The 24,968-nt window shown below is 37.7% G+C and overlaps 1 protein-coding gene across 1 annotated transcript in view; it reads left to right on the top strand.

Moving 5' to 3' along the window:
- The window catches only part of raver2 (ribonucleoprotein, PTB-binding 2), a 74,342-nt gene extending 64,422 nt beyond the window's left edge, over positions 1 to 9,920 (top strand). Inside the window, exons 12-16 of the mRNA XM_058638894.1 lie at positions 526 to 707; positions 1,242 to 1,352; positions 2,137 to 2,238; positions 4,239 to 4,457; positions 8,563 to 9,920. Of these exons, the coding sequence (XP_058494877.1) occupies positions 526 to 707; positions 1,242 to 1,352; positions 2,137 to 2,238; positions 4,239 to 4,457; positions 8,563 to 8,703 (755 nt within the window). The 3' untranslated portion in view covers positions 8,704 to 9,920. The remainder of the gene's footprint in view (positions 1 to 525; positions 708 to 1,241; positions 1,353 to 2,136; positions 2,239 to 4,238; positions 4,458 to 8,562) is intronic.
- The last annotated feature ends 15,048 nt before the right edge of the window (positions 9,921 to 24,968 follow it).

The following is a 24,968-nucleotide window of genomic DNA, read 5'->3' as shown; positions in this document are numbered from 1 at the left end:
AAACTCCCTGTGGCTACTTCAAAATAAAAGTCAAGCTGTGCTTTTCGCCCCTGCTTTTAATGTGAAGATGCAGCAGTAGGAACTGAACCGTTCACTCTACGTTTGCAATAACTCAACGGATACTGAGCATCTTCTCATCATACACTGTCTGGTTTAACGCTTAGAACACAGAGCATTTTGGCTGCTTTTTTCCATTACTATGTTTAAACCTAGGCAATCGGATGAAAAGAAATTCATTTTCGTCAAGTTCACTTGACAGCAATTTACCATGGGTCAAGCTGCTGGTTCCAATAACAACACATACATCATGTGATGTAACAGATCCTTTGCTTCATAATTTGATATAAATCTAATTTTTCCTTCGAGGATGTTGCAGATAAAGCTCGCCCTAGGCCAGATCTGGCCCTGGGGCCTTACAGTATGTTGCCATATGTCTAACCACAGTTGCCTTTGTCCATGAAAGAACAAATTTGAAACTATTCCAAGCCAACCCTAACACTCTGTGTGCACTCTGTGGCTCTACAGGGACGGTTGGGAGTAAAGCACAGGGAAGACAGGCCACCTCTGGAGTTTACAGCAGCTCAGTTGCTCCTGTTGTGTCTCAGGGCTCCGGTTCCTTCTCCCACAGCGTTGCTGCTACAACAAATGCTCAGTACAGCACTGACCCCTCCGCTGACTACAGTCAGTACAACCAGGCCTACACACAGGTACTGCAACACAACACAGAGACACACACGGAGACAAAATGAATGTGAGGTCTCTTTTCTTTCAAATTGTATCAAAGTGTTGCTGGTTTTAAACAGTGTGAGAGAGGTTGTTGCCGGGTTGATGATTGATTGGAAGATGCTGAATAAATAAATGGATGAGTGCAGCGGTGATAGAATGAGTTGCCACTGCTTCCTCTCCTGTGACACTCAACAAGCCATGAAGCCTCCTCACTGGCTTTGTCTCTCTTTCTTTTCCTTCTGTCCCTCATTCCCTCTCTGCCTCTGCATGTTTTCTCCAGCAGCATTTTAATTTACAATCTAGTTGTCCAAGCAAATGAGTCATGATTAGATCACCAATAGATGGCTCACATTCTATAGATAGAGAGAGAGAGAGAGAGAGCGGGGTCTGCCGGAACAATAACGAAAGAGAGAGAAAGTCAAATTACAAAATCAGCAAAGAAGAGGAAATGAAGAAACAATCATTTATTCATCTGCTCTTTGCCTGATGTGTGTGTGTGTGTGTGTGTGACGCAGGAGGCCATGCAGCAGTGGTACCAGCACTACCAAGCAGCACAAGCTCACACCTATAGCACGGCTCCTCCACAGGACAGCACGGCCACAGACTACAGCAAGGAGCACACACAGGTAGCGCACACACACACACACCAATATGATATGTGGCATGTATGGAGTGCACGCCATTATTACAAAACATGAAACACTTCCTACAAATCCTTAAACACAATTATGTACAAAAGCCAATGACCTTACTGAAAAGGGAATGCACCAAATGCTGAAAATAACCCAGAAGTGATAAAGTGAGGGGTCACATTTTTTTTTACGCATTATATTTAACATACAAACTGCCAAAACGAGGCTTGTGCGATGACATTAAAACGTTTAATTTATTTTCAAGAATCAGCTAATACAGTGAATGTTATGGCAAAAAAAATAAGAAGTAGTTAAAAAGCTAAAGTCAGTGGCTCTTATTTTGAAAGCCAGGCTGAAAAGAAGTGGTACTGTATAAACATTGGAAGAAAAAAACGCTCTTTTGATTATAGCGGAACTGTATCATTGAATAAGTGTTTCACATTTGTAATAATGGTTTGCACTTCTAGGCCACTGTAGTTTTCCACCTCAAAACAAAGTTTAATACTGTGCAAAAGTCTGCCACCATTAGATTTGTTGATTTAGCAATACTATAATGACCATATACTGTATATAATAATTTCTGCATCTTTTTAATGGAAAACAACCAGAAAATACAGGAATTATGTATCCAGTCTTAAAATAACAATTCAATTTCATTTTTATAAAGCGTGTCTAGGCCTAAAACTTTTGCACAGTACTGCAGACATTGTCCTTAAACTTTGCATAGAACTACGAATCACCTGTACATGATGAATCATCAGACCTTCTTGTGTTCCAGCCTCCTCCAGTGACGACCTACGGGGATTACAACTCCTACATGCAGGCGGTCACTCAGTACTACTCCCAACCTGCAACAGCCAACCAGGCCTACGGCAGCAAGGTACAGGCATGCAGGATTGAAGTTTGTCATTGTTTATTGAACAGATTACATTTTGGTTGTGTGTGTGTGGTGTTGTACTGACATTTATTGTAGAGTTTCAACCTGAATAAGGTCATTTAACAACAGGTAAAACTTAAATTATGCTAAATGAATATAAGTTTAAAACATATACTCAATAACCCTTAGAACATAGCGCATTTAGGCTGCTTTTTTCCATTACTACTGTATATTAAAACTTATACACAGGTGTAAAAAAAAAAAAGGGATTTTTTTTCCATTTTTCAAATAAAAATGTAATCATATTGAATTTGCGAAATTTAGAAATACGTAAAATGTGACGTATTTCTAAGTTTCGCTCCCTTGCTTGTTCTTTGCTCCGTGGTTTTTTGTGTGCGATTCTGATGGGCGGGTCTTAGTGGCTGCCTGCTGATTGGCTACTGAGTTATGGAGCGACAGCTCAAGGGACCGGGAGTAGTCACAGGCTTGGAGTCGCTGTCCGTCAGGGAACTCGGTCCCCAAGTTTTCCCGGTCGACATCGAGCGCAAAAGAGTTGGAGCAAACAAAATTCCAATCATTGCAAAGAAAAAGTATATTTTCAAACAAGTGCATGTGCAAGTTTGTGCATAATATGAAGTTTTCGCCATCATTTCTGTAACCAGACTTTTTTTTTTTTAAATGTTGTGTGATTGAAACATGTTCACACAAATTTGTTTGGCGACCCCTAAAACAACCTGTGGCTCCCCACGTAGTTTCCCTGAGATGAGTGCTGTAACCTGTCCTTCACATGAAGTGTGCGGTTTGTCTGTGTTTTTATTTTGAGACGGTGACGGTGTCTCTCAGACACTGATATCCTGTCAGAGGCAGCAGAACATCACTCTGCGCCCAGCAGCTGATACTGTACACACACACACACACACACACACACACAGTCATCTCTACACACGCTGACCGGCCGGCCTCCTCGCTCTTATCTGTGTGTGACTGTGAAGTCATGTTTTCCCCTCAAAGAGTTTTGTTTCATGTAAGAGTTGTATTCTGGTCTGCAGAGCTCAGTGTTGGTGGAGTTGGAGCCTGTGACACACAAACCAAGCTCCTGTTCTTCTGTACGGATAAAAATATCTCTTTATCAATGTTTCTTTTAATATCTGAGCTCAAGAAGTAGATCAGACTGGTCTTTATCCAACTCTGAACCTCCATCATCCAGACAAACCTCCTGAATCATTCGCTAGCTCCTAGGTTTTGGTTGCCAAGTAACGACAGACACGACAGGAGTGTGTCCCTCAAGTGCCTCGGTCAAAAACACCTCTGGCATTTTGTAGATGTGACCTCAAGCTCAGTGTTTTTGAAGTGTGGCCGTGTGGGCTATTGACATATATTCAATCAATGTTACACAGTCTCTTCTGCTTCAAAAGTAAAGTTTTAAACCTCTCACTCTCCCACACACCAAAGCTCATGGAGAAAATTGACGATTTTACGCTTTAATCCACTGCTGCTCCATCATTAAGATGTTGTTGTGACTTTGAAAAGTTTAAAGGTCGCCTGTAGGGTTTACCCAAGTGACACAAACTTACCAAACATGGCAGCAGCAGACCTGCAGCTTCTCTGCACATGTGAGCTAACAAAAAAGACTGGTTTTCTCTCAGGACTTTAGTGCAGGAAAGTGATTTTGTTTTTAAACTTTAGTTTCAAGCCAGAAAAGGCCGTCAATGAGAAAAAGCACTAAGGTATCAGAGACTTAAATGGGCATTGATCTTTTACATGGCTACAATCTGTTTGTCCTTCTGTCCAGTGAGCGTCCAGCTCCTGGGCTCGTCCCCAGAAATGGCAGCACAGGTGTTTGCATGCCAGGCAACGTCAGTTTTGATAATGTGTCCTCAAGTCACCTCATACAACACTTAGTATATTTAGAACTCCTCAGGACATTTTCCTTATTGCCTTCATTATGTTATTCCCCGCTTGATCTACACAGTAAACCACACGTTTGTGTTGTTCTTGTACAGGAGGTGGATGTGTGTAAGCCTCTAGGAGTTTCCCTGCACGCAGTCAGTAACGGTGCGGCTCCTCCGCCGGCTGTCCTACCAGCTGCTGCTGTGCTCCCGGCCTACAGCACCCTGCCATTGATGCCTGGCTTCCTCGGGGCTCCACACCCGGCGGCGGCCACTCCAAACCCAGTCGCGCACACACACAGCGCCGCCGCAGACTGGAACGCCTACTACTATGTGAGTGCAGAATATTCAGCTTGCAGTGGTGACGTTTCACTTTGTCTTTGTACCGAAATTTGTATCCATGGTGAACGATGCATTATCTTGTCCTAACACCTCTCCTCGCAGCCTCGCTGGTATTATGGGCTGCTGCTGGGATGGATCGCGTTATCTCAGTTTCAGCCAAGGACGACGTGTTTTCACTGTCATCTGTCTGTTAACAGGAATCTACTTAACCTTCCATCCATCCATCCATTATCTACCGCTTTATCCTCCACCGGAGGGTCGCGGGGGGGGGCCAATCTCTGCTGACACAGTTCGCCAGTCCATCGCAGGGCCACATATAGAGACAAACAACCATTTACTGTCTCTCTCACACCTACGGTCAATTTAGAGTGTTCAATTTACCTAATCCCCATATTGCGTGTTTTTGGACTGAACCCGGAGAAAACCCACACACACACGGGGAGAACATGCAAACTCCATGCAGAAAGGCCCTTGTTCCAACCGGGGGTGGAGCTGGATGCAGCAATGTGTTTCATGAAAATATTTGTGTTTTTTTTTTTTTATTAGAAATATGTACAAATATGTATTTAATCATCTAGTAAAATTACAGTAGTTGTTGGTACAGATTGTGTTGTTGATTTAGTTTTTAATGTCAATTATGTCGTCTTTTTTGCCATCAAAGATATTCCCCGAGACATTTCCGGCCACCTGTCGCTCATCTTGGATTTTAGAACCTTTTGTTGCACTTACAGTGGCCGGCCATTTGGTGGCAGTGTATGGGGCTCTTCTCATTATAGACAGGAAAACAGCTTTTGAATATCTGCTTCACTGTAGTGACCACTGCTGTAATCTGCTAGGACGTGAAGACCTATTTGTGACAGTGTTCTGTCCTCATAGTCTCTCTTATAACAGAATATGTAACATTGTCTTCTTGGATTTTCTTTCGTCAGAGGTGGCAGTAGAGATACTTTCCAATACAAAAAAAAAAGGTTTTCCTCATAGTTAAAGGCTATAAAAAAAAAAAAAACAGTAGAGAGACAGGATCCAGATCTATGAGCCAAGTCTTGGTCCTAGGTTCTTTCTTACTGGAGCTAAGACCTTCAGACACACACACACACACACACACACACACACACACACACACAGGATGTTTGCATTGTTGGCAGCATCCATTACTAGTCAGCTTTTCCCCCCACTTCCTGTTTCCAGTCACTAGAGTCAGTCAATAAATACAATAAAGCACAGCGATATTAAAACAGCATTTTCAAAGATGTCTCACATGAAACCACTGGACATGATCTGATGAGAGGAGCTCAGGACACAGAGGCGTGATCCAAAAATGGAACATAAACATAAAATGAATAAGCCGTGTGGATGAGGCTCAACAATAATCAGTACTTTTGTTCCAGTTATCATCGTTCTGCAGCCGTTTCTGCAAAAAAAACCTTGTCAGAACAGTTCGCGAGAACTTTGGAAATAGGTATTACCATTAAATGATCATAAAGGAAATGGAAGAAACTATTTTTTCTGCCTCCGTTTGAACCTCTTTACCGATAAAAGTTGACAATATGTTTCCACTAAAATCTAAGCATTTCTTCCTTAGGCGATATTACACACAGCCCTAGGGAAAATGTAATCACAATCCACTGTTACGTGTTTAAGTCATTTTGCTTACAAACTGACAAATGCCGGCAAAAGCATAACCTCCATGGAGGAAGTTATCATTTATTAATGTCAACGTGAAACATGTGAGAAAGATAGACTTTTGTGGCTTTTTTAGATCCAGTAGTTGGTCGTGCTGCTGCATAAATATCCATAAAGAAGTGACATTTTATCAACACCTTCAAGGTGCCAACTTGTGCGACATGTCCATGTTGTAAATGACGCTGGTTTTTTGCAGCACAAATTATTGCAGGTGTAAGAAATTATGATTATTGCATGAAAATAGAAATAAATGTGAAAGCCTCACACCCATAAATAATATCCTGTAGATAAAGCATTTAACTTTGAAGTATCACTCTGAAACACTGGCAAGACTTTCAACAGTAGCCTTATAGCGAAGTTTAAGGTTTTGGTTAACACACTCGTTTTCTGATGGTCAAGGTAAAGTATACAGTGCCTTGTGAAAGTATCCGGCCCCCTTGAACTTTTCAACCTTTTGCCACATTTGAGGCTTCAAACATAAAGATATAAAATTGAAATTTTTTGTCAAGAATCAACAACAAGTGGGACACAATCGTGAAGTGGAACGAAATTCATTGGATAATTTATACTTTTTTAACTGAAAAGTGGGGCGTGCAATATTATTCGGCCCCTTTACTTTCAGTGCAGCAAACTCACTCCAGAAGTTCAGTGAGGATCTCTGAATGATCCAATGTTGTCCTAAATGACTGATGATGATAAATAGAATCCACCAGTGTGTAATCAGGTCTCCGTATAAATGCACCTGCTCTGTGATAGTCTTAGGATTCTGTTTAAAGCGCAGAGAGCATCATGAAGACCAAGGAACACACCAGGCAGGTCCGAGATACTGTTGTGGAGAAGTTTAAAGCTGGATTTGGATACAAAAAGATTTCCCAAGCTTTAAACATTGCACGGAGCAATGTGCAAGCAATCATATTGAAATGGAAGGAGTATCAGACCACTGCAAATCTACCAAGACCCGGCCGTCCCTCCAAACTTTCATCTCGAACAAGGAGAAGACTGATCAGAGATGCAGCCAAGAGGCCCATGATCACTCTGGATGAACTGCAGAGATCTACAGCTGAGGTGGGAGAGTCTGTCCATAGGACAACAATAAGTCGTACACTGCACAAATCTGGCCTTTATGGAAGAGTGGCAAGAAGAAAGCCATTTCCCAAAGAAATCCATAAAAAGTCTCGTTTAATGTTTGCCACAAGCCACCTGGGAGACACACCAAACATGTGGAAGAAGGTGCTCTGGTCAGATGAAACCAAAATTGAACTTTTTGGCCACAATGCAAAATGATATGTTTGGCGTAAAAGCAACACAGCTCATCACCCTGAACACACCATCCCCACTGTCAAACATGGTGGCGGCAGCATCATGGTTTGGGCCTGCTTTTCTTCAGCAGGGACAGGGAAGATGGTTAAAATTGATGGGAAGATGGATGGAGCCAAATACAGGACCATTCTGGAAGAAAACCTGTTGGAGTCTGCAAAAGACCTGAGACTGGGACGGAGATTTATCTTCCAACAGGACAATGATCCTAAACATAAAGCCAAATCTACAATGGAATGGTTCACAAATAAACGTATCCAGGTGTTAGAATGGCCCAGTCAAAGTCCAGACCTGAATCCAATCGAGAATCTGTGGAAAGAGCTGAAGACTGCTGTTCACAAACGCTCTCCATCCAACCTCACTGAGCTCGAGCTGTTTTGCAAGGAAGAATGGGCAAGAATTTCAGTCTCTCGATGTGCAAAACTGATAGAGACATATCCCAAGCGACTTGCAGCTGTAATTGCAGCAAAAGGTGGCGCTACAAAGTATTAACGCAAGGGGGCCGAATAATATTGCACGCCCCACTTTTCAGTTTTTTATTTGTTAAAAAAGTATAAATTATCCAATGAATTTCGTTCCACTTAACGATTGTGTCCCACTTGTTGTTGATTCTTGACAAAAAATTTCAATTTTATATCTTTATGTTTGAAGCCTCAAATGTGGCAAAAGGTTGAAAAGTTCAAGGGGGCCGGATACTTTCACAAGGCACTGTAATTCCACTGAGGAAAAGTCAGTTTGGTTAAATCGACGTTCTTATACAAAGCAGCACAAGAATGCAACACCAGTCGCACACACATCACATCACATCAGGGGCTTGGATTCACATCATTCATTTAAATTTCTGAACAAATGGCTCGTAAAATTTTAAACTTAGGCATGGTTATTATTTTTCTTTTAATGTTTGACTTCTCCTGCTGCCACCTGTTTGTCCTCATGTCTTAAGTCTGCCTTATGTCCTCACATGTCCTCACATCTGTCCAGGGACTACAGATAACTGCATTTACATTTCTCTGTGGACTTGTCTTATACAAGGGAAATGCATGTACCCTTCCTTTACCTCCAGCTCACTCTCCCTCTGTCATTCCTGTCTCCCCAGAACCAGACGAGGGGCCACAAGAGAGAGTATCCTCAGCTGGCTGTGCAGGAAGTGACCTCATCAGAGGGCGCCTACATCGGTCAACACTCGCAGGGCCTGGGCGGCCAGTACGCCGACTACTTTAAGAGGAAGAGGCTCTAGTATGAACCGAACACCCTGAAGCCTAAAGCTTATGGAGGGAGCCCACAAACGGTGTCTGCTGGATGTCACAGCTCCCTCTAGTGGCCTTTCTGTGGCTGCCATTTTGCATCCCTACAGTAGGTACTGTATTAATAGAAAATAGGGTTGCAAGTGGCTTAAAAGTTAAAATAAGCCATAGTGCTCTTCAAATCTGGCATTTATGTACACACACATTCTTGTACAGCAATCTTAGTGAGGACACTCGTAGACATAAGCCCCTTAACTTAACCCTAACCCCTTAACCTTACCCTAAAGAAGCCCTTTAACATTTTGAGGACCAGCCAAAATGTCCTGACTTCCTTTGGTTTATACATTATTATTTTTTTGTCCTCACAAAGATATGCATACAAGTACACACACACACACACACATTCGGTGTTGCTTTTGTCCTGTTCAAGCCTTAACTCTTAAGCTAACGTGTCGACTGTAACTTAACTTATATTAACATGTAAATCTTTTATAATCTCATGTAAAGTGAAATATTATGGTATTATCTGTACGTGAAAAGCTGCTTTTGTATTTCCGGTGTGTAGGACAGTAGGACACTCAATCCTCTTCCGCTGTGTTTCTGTTGTTTCATATTATTTTTTTCCAGAGGATACAAATGTGTATCACACACTCGCGCGTGGATTCACCCCGGTGTGTGTGTGTGCTTTTTTTTCTGCTTCACTGTTTTTCCTCTTTTCATTTTACTGCACAGGCTTTTGTAGGAGGACTGGTGTGTGTGCGTGTGTGTGTGTGAGTGTGTGTGCTACATGTGTTTGTGTGTGTGTGTGTGTGTGTTTGATATGCTGTATCTGTAGGAAGCATCAGCCATTTAAATCCCAGGGTTGGGAGCAAATCAGGAAGAAAAAGAAAAGGGGGGACTGAACAAATCAAAGCCCTTAATTGCGGCGACATACAGAAGCTTCCCTTAATAAACTTTCTGACAGAGTGGCCAGAAAACAAAAAGGCTTGTGTATATATTCATATACAGTGTCTAATGCAGACTATACAGTATAAAGCCATGCATAATGTACAGTACAATAACATACAGTATATAATGGATGTTTCCTGGCTCCTGTGTGAGCGTTTTTTTGTTGTTGTTTTTTTCAATCAAATACTGATATATTTGTAATATAATCCAAGGATATCAATGTAATTTTAATAACGATGAATAGAAACTCATCTGGTGTTGACTTAAGTGATTTTTTTTTTCCGACATTTGAGCCAAATATTAGATCCTCTCCTCTGTACCGGAAGCTTTACTTCTATTTTGTGCTCTCATTTCATGAGGTTTCAGGATTTTTTTTTCCCTGTGTGTCCTAAGACCGTACTGCAAAATAATTTTAAAACAGGTTTCCAGTATGTTGATTTCTGACTATTCTGTGCCATTTTTTTCAAATACAAACAGCTTAAATCAGTATAAAAGCATATTATAAGGATTACTGGTCTGTGTCCTGTGTAAAAAAAAAAAATGAGTATGCAGTGTGGGATTGGAACACAGTCTTTTTGTTTTCTTCAGATTTTTTCAGATTGAGGCATTTTAGCGAAGTTGTTAATGTTTGGCTCACGTGAGGCTCCGACAGTGTTTTCATGTGAACTGGTAGAATATTTTTTTTTTATCAATTGTGATTGAGCTGACTTTTCTTTTTTATCTATATATATAGATATATATTTATCTCTGTATATGTATATATTGCTATACAGTATATATATATATATATATATATATATATATATATATATTGATATATATCTATACATATTTGCTTTTTACCATTATTTATACTAGTGCACAGGCTGTGAAGTGAAAAATAATTAGTGTCCAGAAGGTTTGTTTGCTGTCCACGACTAAAGAGAGGGTTTGGTGTTTTAATATATTACAGTGTGACATTAGGTTTGTGACGTGCACACACGCCTCTGGTCTAACAAACTGGCAATAACTAAGGCTCGTATTACTGTAGAAAGTCGAATGTAAAACTATTTTGTAGTTTTTTTGTTTGTTTTGTATAGAGCTCCTCCCTGATTATGTGTCAGAGCAGAGTGTTACTTCCATCACCATGGCAACCACACGTGCACACACTATGACAATAACAGCAGGTGTAAACAGGATGTATACACGATATTTAATGCGGCTGAGTAGTAAAGTAGGACTGGGTTCTGTGGAATTAAACACTGCTTAAACTCATCCCTCTGTGCTTTTTACCACTAACACACACAAACACACCAGTTTATTTCTTTTCTTTACGTTCCTGTGTTCACCCAGTTACATTTTTTGGTGTCATTCATACTTTTACAGAAATGCGTGTGGACTGTTCAGACGAGGATGTTGAATGGCTCCATACAATTGTTTGTGTTTGATTGTAGGGCTCTGCAATTAATCTAAACTTCGATTTTGGGCCCAAATGATTGCAAAAACAAAATAATCAAAACAAAACGATTATTACAGAACAGGCTTTTATTCTGAAGGTAATACTTTTACCTTTGGACAGTACCCAACCCCCATTGCTCCCCGGGCGCAACTCAGTGTGGCTGCCCACTGCTCCTAATTCTAGGATGGGTCAAATGCAGAGAAATAATTATTTCCCTAAGATGATTAATAAAGATTTAGATTGTTATGATGTTTGACTTCCTATCCCGCTTGTCTATCTGGCAAAAATAGAACACAAAGATATATATAATTTATAGTTATTTCAAGGTAAATTCAAAAGGTTTCATTTAAAATTTCATGTTTAAATCCACTTTTTTTTACGTGCAATAAATTCCTTTTGTTTGAAGTAATCGTGATTTCAATTTTGATACTGAAATATTTGGGATTATTTGTTTTCTCTGACACTGATATCACAACCGTACAGCCACTTTACATCTGTAACACCACTAATCTAGTTAACAACACGTACTGTATGTGCTGATGCAGTTACCAATCACCTATAACCAGCTTTTACTAAAACAACAATGCTCATGTAACAACACAAAAGTACTGCTCCTGTAAAGAAGAAACAAAATGGTTCAGTTAAAAAGCTGCTGCTTTTTTCTTAATGACTGTGTTTTCTCAAACTAAATGACGGACAGTAGCAAATCTACTTTCCCAAGACCTCTTTCTCTATGTCCCACTTTGGCTGTTAAAGCCAATTTGCTTTTTTCTCTCCATTAAATGACACTTTCATCAGCCTGATCTCACCGGAATCATCTATGAGCTCATTTAATGGCGACGTGCTTCTCTGCACGAGTGGCTTCAGGTCAGACTGACTGACCTGCCTGGAGCCTGTGGTTCTGGTCTGATTTGCTCGCTGGTGTGAGCAGACGTTAAGTTGACGCTTCTCTCCGTCTCTTTACGTCTCTGAAAGAGGCGAGACAGAAGGTTGTGTGTGTGTGTGTGTGTGTGTGTGTGTGTGTGTGTGTGTGTTTACACTCACATGTATATCCTGGTGGGGACATTTTGTCTGGGCTTTGTCAGGGTTAAGACCAGGGGTCTCAAACTCAAATTACCTGTGGGCCACTGACTGTCTCATCTGGTCATTTGGGGGCCAGTCAAGTAAAAAGAAAAGCCCATCTTTTTTGGGAAAAGCAACAGATGCGGTGGACGATATCAGCTCAAAGTTACATATCAATATGCCGCATTGATTGCTTTTTTTATATGTACTCTATTGCCTCATGTGAGCTTTTCTGTCTTTTACTTCTTCTGTCTTTAATCCATTATTCCGTACAGCACTTTGGTCCACTATTTGTTTTAAAGTGCTTTACAAATAAAGTTGGATTGGATCATTTCAAAATATAAGTGCTTGTTTTAATATCGAACAACATTCACAATAATAAAAAAAAATAATATTTATGTTGCAAAATAAATCTATTAATTTAAAAAAAAAAAAAAAAAAAAAAATACAGAAAGGACTCCAAACATGATATTGTTTGGAGGGCCACACGAAATGAAACTTTGAGACCACTGGTTAAGACATTGTTTTAGGGTTAGTTGTAATGGTTAAGGTGAGGGTATGAGCTGTCGAAGAAGTGTGTGTGTGTGTTTTCCTGGCTGTCTCTTTTACAGACTGACTGTCTTCCTACCGATGAGACAGTGTGGCTTTATCTGTAAGTCTGTCCTTCTTTTAGCGACTTCCCATTTACAGTTTCAGACGGATCAATAAATTTTTTAGTACGTGACGGTGAAAACACACCATGCACTCTGGCTGATTTGTCAGTGTGGGCTGCGTAAACCTAACCCTTAACTTAAGTACGTTTAAAAGGCTGTGGAAACCAAAATGTTCATGTTTATGTTTCAGGGCCAATTTCTGCCAATAAATCCTACTAAAGGTTACACACTGGCCCTTTAATTTAGTGGTTCGTAGTGTTGGTAGCAGGCTGTGTGACGACTTCATACATAAATAATGTCCAAATATAGCGCACGACTCCTTCCTTTTCACCTTTTGATCCGTGACTGAAAGGTTGCTGCTCGACACTTGACAGGCTGAGAGCGTAAAAAACAACAACTGGAGGAGGTTTCAGCTGCAGAGAGGGCATTTTATTTATTTCATTATTTATTTCCGTATTATTTGTTCTTTCCCCTCCTCTGTCTGCTCGCTCAGCTGAAGAGTTTGACCATGCTTTTCTCACATGTACCTGTAGAGCTGTCTCTTACTGTCACCCTCTGCTCTGGTCATTAGTGTTGACACCAGACTCTCACACACTCTGCACTTGCCTGCTGTGAACATCTAGAAGAATGCACTCTTAGGGCAGGTATTAAGAGGACCTATTGGTCTTGAAATGTATGTTTTTTCGCATTTTTGAGGCACTAATTGTTAGTGAAGACAGGCGAGGATTTTGCTGCACCAGAAGCGATCTTAAGCGATCGAAACATCTTATTAAATAAGAGGAATAGGTGGTGAAAGTGGTGCAAAATGGCTCAGTCGCGCCCCCAAAGGTGAAACCCGGTAGGACAAAAACCAAAACTAAGTTGCACCAAATTTCACAAATCTTGGTGGAAACGTATCACAGCCCAAGACGCACAAAAAAAGTCTATTGCGATCATAGCCTCAACTCAAGAGGAAGTTGGTCTTTTTGAATTTGGCGTCCATCTTGGTGATTCGTACCTTTCTTAAATGAACAAACTCAAACATTACATTAAAAAAGTGTTCATTTGTACTTGACAAATAAAAGATGTAATTAAAAAAACAATTATCAAAAGATTTCGCAGATTCAAAAGGACGCGACCACAGCAACCGTTCGCCACAAAACATGAAGTGGCCTGCAACTATGTCGTACATTGACCGATCTGCTAGAAACTTCATACGTGACATGAGAGATCCGGCAAGAAAACATCAGCACATGAAAAGTAAGTCAAGGGCATAGCTCCACCTGCTGGGCCCACACAATGCTGCTTGCAGCTTTATTAATTTTGTGATTTAAAAAAAGTACTGTACTACCACGGTGAGTGACTTAAAACCATTTATTAAAGTAAAGGAAGGGTTTCTGTTTTGTAAAGGAACATGAGTCAAATATTGGAAAGAAAGGGTGCTTCATTATTTTGTGTCCAACTGTGAAATGCAACACTTCAAGGATACAAAATATGAACATATTGTCGTCATCTCAACACAATACAAATTACAAAATAATATTTAGAATTTGAAATATGTAGTTACACTTTTCGTCCCACAATAATATTTTAGTTTTATGAAATAGTATATCCAATAGTACTTGGTTTATGTGACATTTTCAGTGCCTTGGTATAAAAAAGTAAAGTATGACGTCAAAATGTCCAAATAAATGTCTGTGTTTGTCATTACAGCTTTTCTAATATCCTGAGATAGTTGGTTCAGTTTTTGAAAACACCAAGAATGTCAAGAAAAATAGCTCAGTCTGTCAGAAGATGACTTATATCTGACTTTATAAGTTGAATCTTAAAAATTAATGGAACTTAACACAACTTTAAAACTTGAGACCAAAAACAGAACTCAAAAACACCAAAAAAAAAGGTTTTCCTCCGCAGTTCAATAAGAATAGCTTGAGCTACAAGAATAAAACTTGAATGTCTGAGGTTGGGAGTTCAAATTTGGACCACATACTAAACTATGACTTTTTTTCATGATTTTGGATGACATACTAAACTATGACTTTTTATCATGATTTTGGACGACAAACTAAATTATGACATTTTCTCACATTTCGGACGACATCCTAAACTATGACTTTTTTTCATGATTTTGGATGACATACTAAACTATGACTTTTTATCATGATTTTGGACGACAAACTAAATTATGACATTTTCTCACATTTCGGACGACATCCTAAACTATGACTTTTTTTCATGATTTTGGACGACATACTAAACTATGACATTTTTTCACCATTTTGGACGACATACTAAACTATGACATTTTGGACGACATACTAAACTATGACATTTTTTCACCATTTTGGACGACATACTAAACTATGACATTTTGGTCACAATTTTGGACGACATACTAAACTATGACATTTTGGTCACAATTTGGACGACATACTAAACTACGAGAGCCAGCCGGTTGTGTAGTGGTTAACGCTCTCACCTTGCAGAGAGAAGACCTGCGTTCGAACACCGGTTTGAACAAGGGCCTTTCTGCATGGAGTTTGCATGTTCTGTGCGTGGGTGCTCTCCGGGACATACTAAAGTATGACATTTTGGACGACATACTATGACATTTTGGTCACATTTTGGACGACATACTGAACTATGGCATTTTGGTGCAATTTTGGACGACATACTAAACTATGACATTTTTGTCACATTTTGGACGACATACTAAACTATGGCATTTTGGTGCAATTTTGGACGACATACTAAACTATGGCATTTTGGTGCAATTTTGGAAGACATACTAAACTATGACATTTTTGTCACATTTTGGACAGCATACTAAACTATGGCATTTTGGTGCAATTTTGGACGACATACTAAACTATGACATTTTGGTCACATTTTGGACGACATACTAAACTATGACATTTTTGTCACATTTTGGACGACATACTAAACTATGACATTTTTTCAAGATTTTGGACAACGTAATAAACTATAACATTTTGTCACAATTTGGACGACATACTAAACTATGACATTTTTGTCACATTTTGGACGACATACTAAACTATGACATTTTTGTCACATTTTGGACGACGTACTAAACTATGACATTTTTTCACGATTTTGGACAACATACTAAACTATGACATTTTTTTCATGATTTTGGACGACATACTAAACTATGACTTTTTTTCATGATTTTGGACGACATACTAAACTATGACATTTTTGTCACATTTTGGACGACATACTAAACTATGACATTTTGGTACAATTTTGGACGACATACTAAACTATGACATTTTTTCACCATTTTGGACGACATACTAAACTATGACATTTTGGTCACAATTTTGGACGACATACTAAACTATGACATTTTTTCACCATTTTGGACGACATACTAAACTATGACATTTTGGTCACAATTTTGGACGACATACTAAACTATGACATTTTGGTCACAATTTGGACGACATACTAAACTACGAGAGCCAGCCGGTTGTGTAGTGGTTAACGCTCTCACCTTGCAGAGAGAAGACCTGCGTTCGAACACCGGTTTGAACAAGGGCCTTTCTGCATGGAGTTTGCATGTTCTGTGCGTGGGTGCTCTCCGGGACATACTAAAGTATGACATTTTGGACGACATACTATGACATTTTGGTCACATTTTGGACGACATACTGAACTATGGCATTTTGGTGCAATTTTGGACGACATACTAAACAATGACATTTTTGTCACATTTTGGACGACATACTAAACTATGGCATTTTGGTGCAATTTTGGACGACATACTAAACTATGGCATTTTGGTGCAATTTTGGAAGACATACTAAACTATGACATTTTTGTCACATTTTGGACAGCATACTAAACTATGGCATTTTGGTGCAATTTTGGACGACATACTAAACTATGACATTTTGGTCACATTTTGGACGACATACTAAACTATGACATTTTTGTCACATTTTGGACGACATACTAAACTATGACATTTTTTCAAGATTTTGGACAACGTAATAAACTATAACATTTTGTCACAATTTGGACGACATACTAAACTATGACATTTTTGTCACATTTTGGACGACATACTAAACTATGACATTTTTGTCACATTTTGGACGACGTACTAAACTATGACATTTTTTCACGATTTTGGACAACATACTAAACTATGACATTTTTTTCATGATTTTGGACGACATACTAAACTATGACTTTTTTTCATGATTTTGGACGACATACTAAACTATGACATTTTTGTCACATTTTGGACGACATACTAAACTATGACAGGCCACACGGTGGTGTAGTGGTTAGCACTCTGGCCTTGCAGCGAGAAGACCCGGGTTCGAGCCCCGGTTGGAACAAGGGCCTTTCTGCATGGAGTTTGCATGTTCTCCCCGTGTGTGCGTGGGTTCTCTCCGGGTACTCCGGCTTCCTCCCACAGTCCAAAAACATGCAATGTGGGGATAGGTAAATTGGACACTCCAAATTGACCATAGGAGTGAGTGTGAGAGTGAATGGTTGTTTGTCTCTATCTGTGTGTGGCCCTGCGATGGACTGGCGAACTGTCCAGGGTGTACCCCGCCTATCGCCCGATGTAGCTGAGATTGGCACAGCACCCCCCGCGACCCTCTGGTTGAGGATACAGCGGTAGATGATGACTGACTGACTATACTATGACTTTTTTGTTACATTTTGGACGACATACTAAACTATGACATTTTTGTCACATTTTGGGCGACATACTAAACTATGGCATTTTGGTGCAATTTTGGACGACATACTAAACTATGACATTTTGGTCACATTTTGGACAACATACTAAACTATGGCATTTTGGTCACATTTTGGACGGCATACTAAATTATGGCATTTTGATGCAATTTTGGACGACATACTAAACTATGACATTTTGGTCACATTTTGGACAACATACTAAACTATGGCATTTTGGTCACATTTTGGACGACATACTAAACTATGACATTTTTTCACAATTTTGGACGACATACTAAACTATGACATTTTTGTCACATTTTGGACGACATACTAAACTATGTGACATTTTTTCAAGATTTTGGACAACATACTAAACTATGACATTTTTGTCACAATTTGGACGACATAAACTATGACTTTTTTTCAAGATTTTGGACGACATACTAAACTATGACATTTTTGTCACATTTTGGACGACATACTAAACTATGGCATTTTGGTGCAATTTTGGACGACATACTAAACTATGGCATTTTGGTGCAATTTTAGACGACATACTAAACTATGACATTTTTGTCACATTTTGGACGACATACTAAACTATGGCATTTTGGTGCAATTTTGGACGACATACTAAACTATGGCATTTTGGTGCAATTTTGGAAGACATACTAAACTATGACATTTTTGTCACATTTTGGACAGCATACTAAACTATGGCATTTTGGTGCAATTTTGGACGACATACTAAACTATGACATTTTGGTCACATTTTGGACGACATACTAAACTATGACATTTTTGTCACATTTTGGACGACATACTAAACTATGACATTTTTTCAAGATTTTGGACAACTCAATAAACTATAACATTTTGTCACAATTTGGACGACATACTAAACTATGACATTTTTGTCACATTTTGGACGACATACTAAACTATGACATTTTTGTCACATTTTGGACGACGCACTAAACTACGAAATTTTTTCACGATTTTGGACGACATACTAAACTATGACATTTTTTTCATGATTTTGGACGACATACTAAACTATGACTTTTTTTCATGATTTTGGACGACATACTTAAACTATGACATTTTTGTCACATTTTGGACGACATACTAAACTATGACATTTTGGTACAATTTTGGACGACATACTTAACTATGGCATTTTGGTGCAATTTTGGACGACATACTAAATTATGGCATTTTGGTGCAATTTTGGACGACATACTAAACTATGACTTTTTTTCATGATTTTGGATGACATACTAAACTATGACTTTTTTTCATGATTTTGGACGACATACTAAACTATGGCATTTTGGTCACATTTTGGACGGCATACTAAACTATGGCATTTTGATGCAATTTTGGACGACATACTAAACTATGACATTTTTGTCACATTTTGGACGACATACTAAACTATGGCATTTTGGTGCAATTTTGGACGACATACTAAACTATGGCATTTTGGTGCAATTTTGGACGACATACTAAACTATGACATTTTTGTCACATTTTGGACGACATACTAAACTATGGCATTTTGGTGCAATTTTGGACGACATACTAAACTATGGCATTTTGGTGCAATTTTGGAAGACATACTAAACTATGACATTTTTGTCACATTTTGGACAGCATACTAAACTATGGCATTTTGGTGCAATTTTGGAAGACATACTAAACTATGACATTTTTGTCACATTTTGGACGACATACTAAACTATGACATTTTTTCAAGATTTTGGACAACGTAATAAACTATAACATTTTGTCACAATTTGGACGACATACTAAACTATGACATTTTTGTCACATTTTGGACGACATACTAAACTATGACATTTTTTCAAGATTTTGCACAACGTAATAAACTATAACATTTTGTCACAATTTGGACGACATACTAAACTATGACATTTTTGTCACATTTTGGACGACATACTAAACTATGACATTTTTGTCACATTTTGGACGACGCACTAAACTATGACATTTTTTCACGATTTTGGACGACATACTAAACTATGACATTTTTTTCATGATTTTGGACGACATACTAAACTATGACATTTTTGTCACATTTTGGACGACATACTAAACTATGGCATTTTGGTGCAATTTTGGACGACATACTAAACTATGACATTTTTGTCACATTTTGGACGACATACTAAACTATGGCATTTTGGTGCAATTTTGGACGACATACTAAACTATGGCATTTTGGTGCAATTTTGGAAGACATACTAAACTATGACATTTTTGTCACATTTTGGACAGCATACTAAACTATAGCATTTTGTTGCAATTTTGGACGACATACTAAACTATGACATTTTAGTCACATTTTGGACGACATACTAAACTATGACATTTTTGTCACATTTTGGACGACATACTAAACTATGACATTTTTTCAAGATTTTGGACAACGTAATAAACTATAACATTTTGTCACAATTTGGACGACATACTAAACTATGACATTTTTGTCACATTTTGGACGACATACTAAACTATGACATTTTGGTCACATTTTGGACGACGCACTAAACTATGACATTTTTTCACGATTTTGGACGACATACTAAACTGTGACATTTTTTTCATGATTTTGGACGACATACTAAACTATGACTTTTTTTCATGATTTTGGACGACATACTAAACTATGACATATTTGTCACATTTTGGACGACATACTAAACTATGACATTTTGGTACAATTTTGGACGACATACTTAACTATGGCATTTTGGTGCAATTTTGGACGACATACTAAACTATGACTTTTTTTCATGATTTTGGATGACATACTAAACTATGACTTTTTTTCATGATTTTGGACGACATACTAAACTATGACATTTTTGTCGCAATTTGGACGACATACTAAACTATGACATTTTTGTCACAATTTGGACGACATACTAAACTATGACATTTTTGTCACATTTTGGACGACATACTAAACTATGACATTTTTGTCACATTTTGGACGACATACTAAACTATGACATTTTTGTCACAATTTGGACGACATACTAAACTATGACATTTTTGTCACATTTTGGACGACATACTAAACTATGACATTTTGGTGCAATTTTGGACGACATACTAAACTATGACATTTTGGTCACATTTTGGACAACATACTAAACTATGGCATTTTGGTCACATTTTGGACGGCATACTAAACTATGGCATTTTGATGCAATTTTGGACGACATACTAAACTATGACATTTTGGTCACATTTTGGACAACATACTAAACTATGGCATTTTGGTCACATTTTGGACGACATACTAAACTATGACATTTTTTCATGATTTTGGACGACATACTAAACTATGACATTTTGGTCACATTTTGGACGACATACTAAACTATGACATTTTTGTCACATTTTGGACGACATACTAAACTATAACATTTTGTCACAATTTGGACGACATACTAAACTATGACATTTTGGTCACATTTTGGACGGCATACTAAACTATGGCATTTTGATGCAATTTTGGACGACATACTAAACTATGACATTTTGGTCACATTTTGGACAACATACTAAACTATGGCATTTTGGTCACATTTTGGACGACATACTAAACTATGACATTTTTTCACGATTTTGGACGACATACTAAACTATGACATTTTTGTCACATTTTGGACGACATACTAAACTATGTGACATTTTTTCAAGATTTTGGACAACATACTAAACTATGACATTTTTGTCACAATTTGGACGACATAAACTATGACTTTTTTTCAAGATTTTGGACGACATACTAAACTATGACATTTTTGTCACATTTTGGACAACATACTAATCTATGGCAAATTGGTGCAATTTTGGACGACATACTAAACTATGACATTTTGGTTACATTTTGGACAACATACTAAACTATGACTTTTTTGTCACATTTTGGATGACATACTAAAATATGACATTTTTGTCACATTTTGGACGACATACTAAACTATGACATTTTTGTCACATTTTGAACGACATACTAAACTATGACATTTTTTCATGATTTTGGACGACATACTAAACTATGACATTTTGTCATGATTTTGGACGACATACTAAACTATGACATTTTGTCACATTTTGGACGACATACTAAACTATGACATTTTTGTCACATTTTGGACGACATACTAAACTATGACATTTTTGTCACATTTTGAACGACATACTAAACTATGACATTTTTTCATGATTTTGGACGACATACTAAACTATGACATTTTGTCATGATTTTGGACGACATACTAAACTATGACATTTTGTCATGATTTGGATGACATACTAAACTATGACATTTTTGTCACATTTTGGACGACATACTGAACTATGACATTTTTGTCACATTTTGAACGACATACTAAACTATGACAGTTTTTCATGATTTTGGACGACATACTAAACTATGACATTTTGGTCACATTTTGGACGGCATACTAAACTATGGCATTTTGATGCAATTTTGGACGACATACTAAACTATGACATTTTTGTCACATTTTGAACGACATACTAAACTATGACATTTTTGTCACATTTTGGACGACATACTAAACTATGACATTTTTGTCACAATTTGGACGACATACTAAACTATGACATTTTTGTCACATTTTGGACGACATACTAAACTATGGCATTTTGGTCACATTTTGGACAACATACTAAACTATGGCATTTTGGTCACATTTTGGACGGCATACTAAACTATGGCATTTTGATGCAATTTTGGACGACATACTAAACTATGACATTTTGGTCACATTTTGGACAACATACTAAACTATGGCATTTTGGTCACATTTTGGACGACATACTAAACTATGACATTTTTTCATGATTTTGGACGACATACTAAACTATGACATTTTGGTCACATTTTGGACGACATACCAAACTATGACATTTTTGTCACATTTTGGACGACATACTAAACTATAACATTTTGTCACAATTTGGACGACATACTAAACTATGACATTTTGGTCACATTTTGGACGGCATACTAAACTATGGCATTTTGATGCAATTTTGGACGACATACTAAACTATGACATTTTGGTCACATTTTGGACAACATACTAAACTATGGCATTTTGGTCACATTTTGGACGACATACTAAACTATGACATTTTTTCACGATTTTGGACGACATACTAAACTATGACATTTTTGTCACATTTTGGACGACATACTAAACTATGTGACATTTTTTCAAGATTTTGGACAACATACTAAACTATGACATTTTTGTCACAATTTGGACGACATAAACTATGACTTTTTTTCAAGATTTTGGACGACATACTAAACTATGACATTTTTGTCACATTTTGGACAACATACTAATCTATGGCAAATTGGTGCAATTTTGGACGACATACTAAACTATGACATTTTGGTTACATTTTGGACAACATACTAAACTATGACTTTTTTGTCACATTTTGGACGACATACTAAACTATGACATTTTTGTCACATTTTGGACGACATACTAAACTATGACATTTTTGTCACATTTTGAACGACATACTAAACTATGACATTTTTGTCACATTTTGAACGACATACTAAACTATGACATTTTTTCATGATTTTGGACGACATACTAAACTATGACATTTTGTCACATTTTGGACGACATACTAAACTATGACATTTTTGTCACATTTTGGACGACATACTAAACTATGACATTTTTGTCACATTTTGAACGACATACTAAACTATGACATTTTTTCATGATTTTGGACGACATACTAAACTATGACATTTTGTCATGATTTTGGACGACATACTAAACTATGACATTTTGTCATGATTTGGATGACATACTAAACTATGACATTTTTGTCACATTTTGGACGACATACTAATCTATGGCAAATTGGTGCAATTTTGGACGACATACTAAACTATGACATTTTGGTTACATTTTGGACAACATACTAAACTATGACTTTTTTGTCACATTTTGGACGACATACTAAACTATGACATTTTTGTCACATTTTGGACGACATACTAAACTATGACATTTTTGTCACATTTTGAACGACATACTAAACTATGACATTTTTGTCACATTTTGAACGACATACTAAACTATGACATTTTTTCATGATTTTGGACGACATACTAAACTATGACATTTTGTCACATTTTGGACGACATACTAAACTATGACATTTTTGTCACATTTTGGACGACATACTAAACTATGACATTTTTGTCACATTTTGAACGACATACTAAACTATGACATTTTTTCATGATTTTGGACGACATACTAAACTATGACATTTTGTCATGATTTTGGACGACATACTAAACTATGACATTTTGTCATGATTTGGATGACATACTAAACTATGACATTTTTGTCACATTTTGGACGACATACTGAACTATGACATTTTTGTCACATTTTGAACGACATACTAAACTATGACAGTTTTTCATGATTTTGGACGACATACTAAACTATGACATTTTTTCATGATTTTGGACGACATACTAAACTATGACATTTTGTCACATTTTGGACGACATACTAAACTATGACATTTTTGTCACATTTTGAACGACATACTAAACTTTGACATTTTTTCATGATTTTGGACGACATACTAAACTATGACATTTTTTCATGATTTTGGACGACATACTAAACTATGACATTTTTTCATGATTTTGGACGACATACTAAACTATGACATTTTGTCACATTTTGGACGACATACTAAACTATGACATTTTTTCACCATTTTAAACTATGACATTTTGGTGCAGTTTTGGACGACATACTAAACTATGACATTTTGATGTTATTTTGGACGAAATACTGAACAAGGCAATCAGAAATGGCAGACATCCCTTTCACGCAACAAGCCCCTATGGGCCTATATGTGTAATAGACTTAGGCAACTTACCTTAACATGTTCCTGGTGTGTGCGTCTATCACAAACTCAACAAGCCTTTGTCGGCCTCTCTTGCTCATATTGGCAAGTGCGGAAGCACAGACAGACAGACATACACACAGAGCAACCAAAAACAGTTAAGCAAGCAGCATTGTGCTGGCCCTTGCAGCTTCCATGCTCCCAGCAGGTGGAGCATGCCCTTGACTTACCTTTAATCTGCTGATGTTATTCTGGCAGGGTCTCTTGTCTCATGTATGACGTTTCAAGCAGATCATACGTGACTTAAACCGACACGAAACCCAAATACGCCTGCAAACATGAAGTCAGCCATTTTGAATTTAGCCACCATTTTGCCTCGAAATGATTAATTAGACGTTACCCAAAATTATTTTGATTTTAAGGAAGCTATCATACTCTTACTCCCTTTTTACTTTTTGTTTACATGAAACGTGGCACT

The sequence above is a fragment of the Solea solea genome, chromosome 9, assembly GCF_958295425.1.
Source record: "Solea solea chromosome 9, fSolSol10.1, whole genome shotgun sequence".
Lineage (NCBI taxonomy): Eukaryota > Metazoa > Chordata > Actinopteri > Pleuronectiformes > Soleidae > Solea > Solea solea.
The sequence above is the reverse complement of the archived record's forward strand: the minus strand, read 5'-3'. Positions and strand labels throughout refer to the sequence as shown.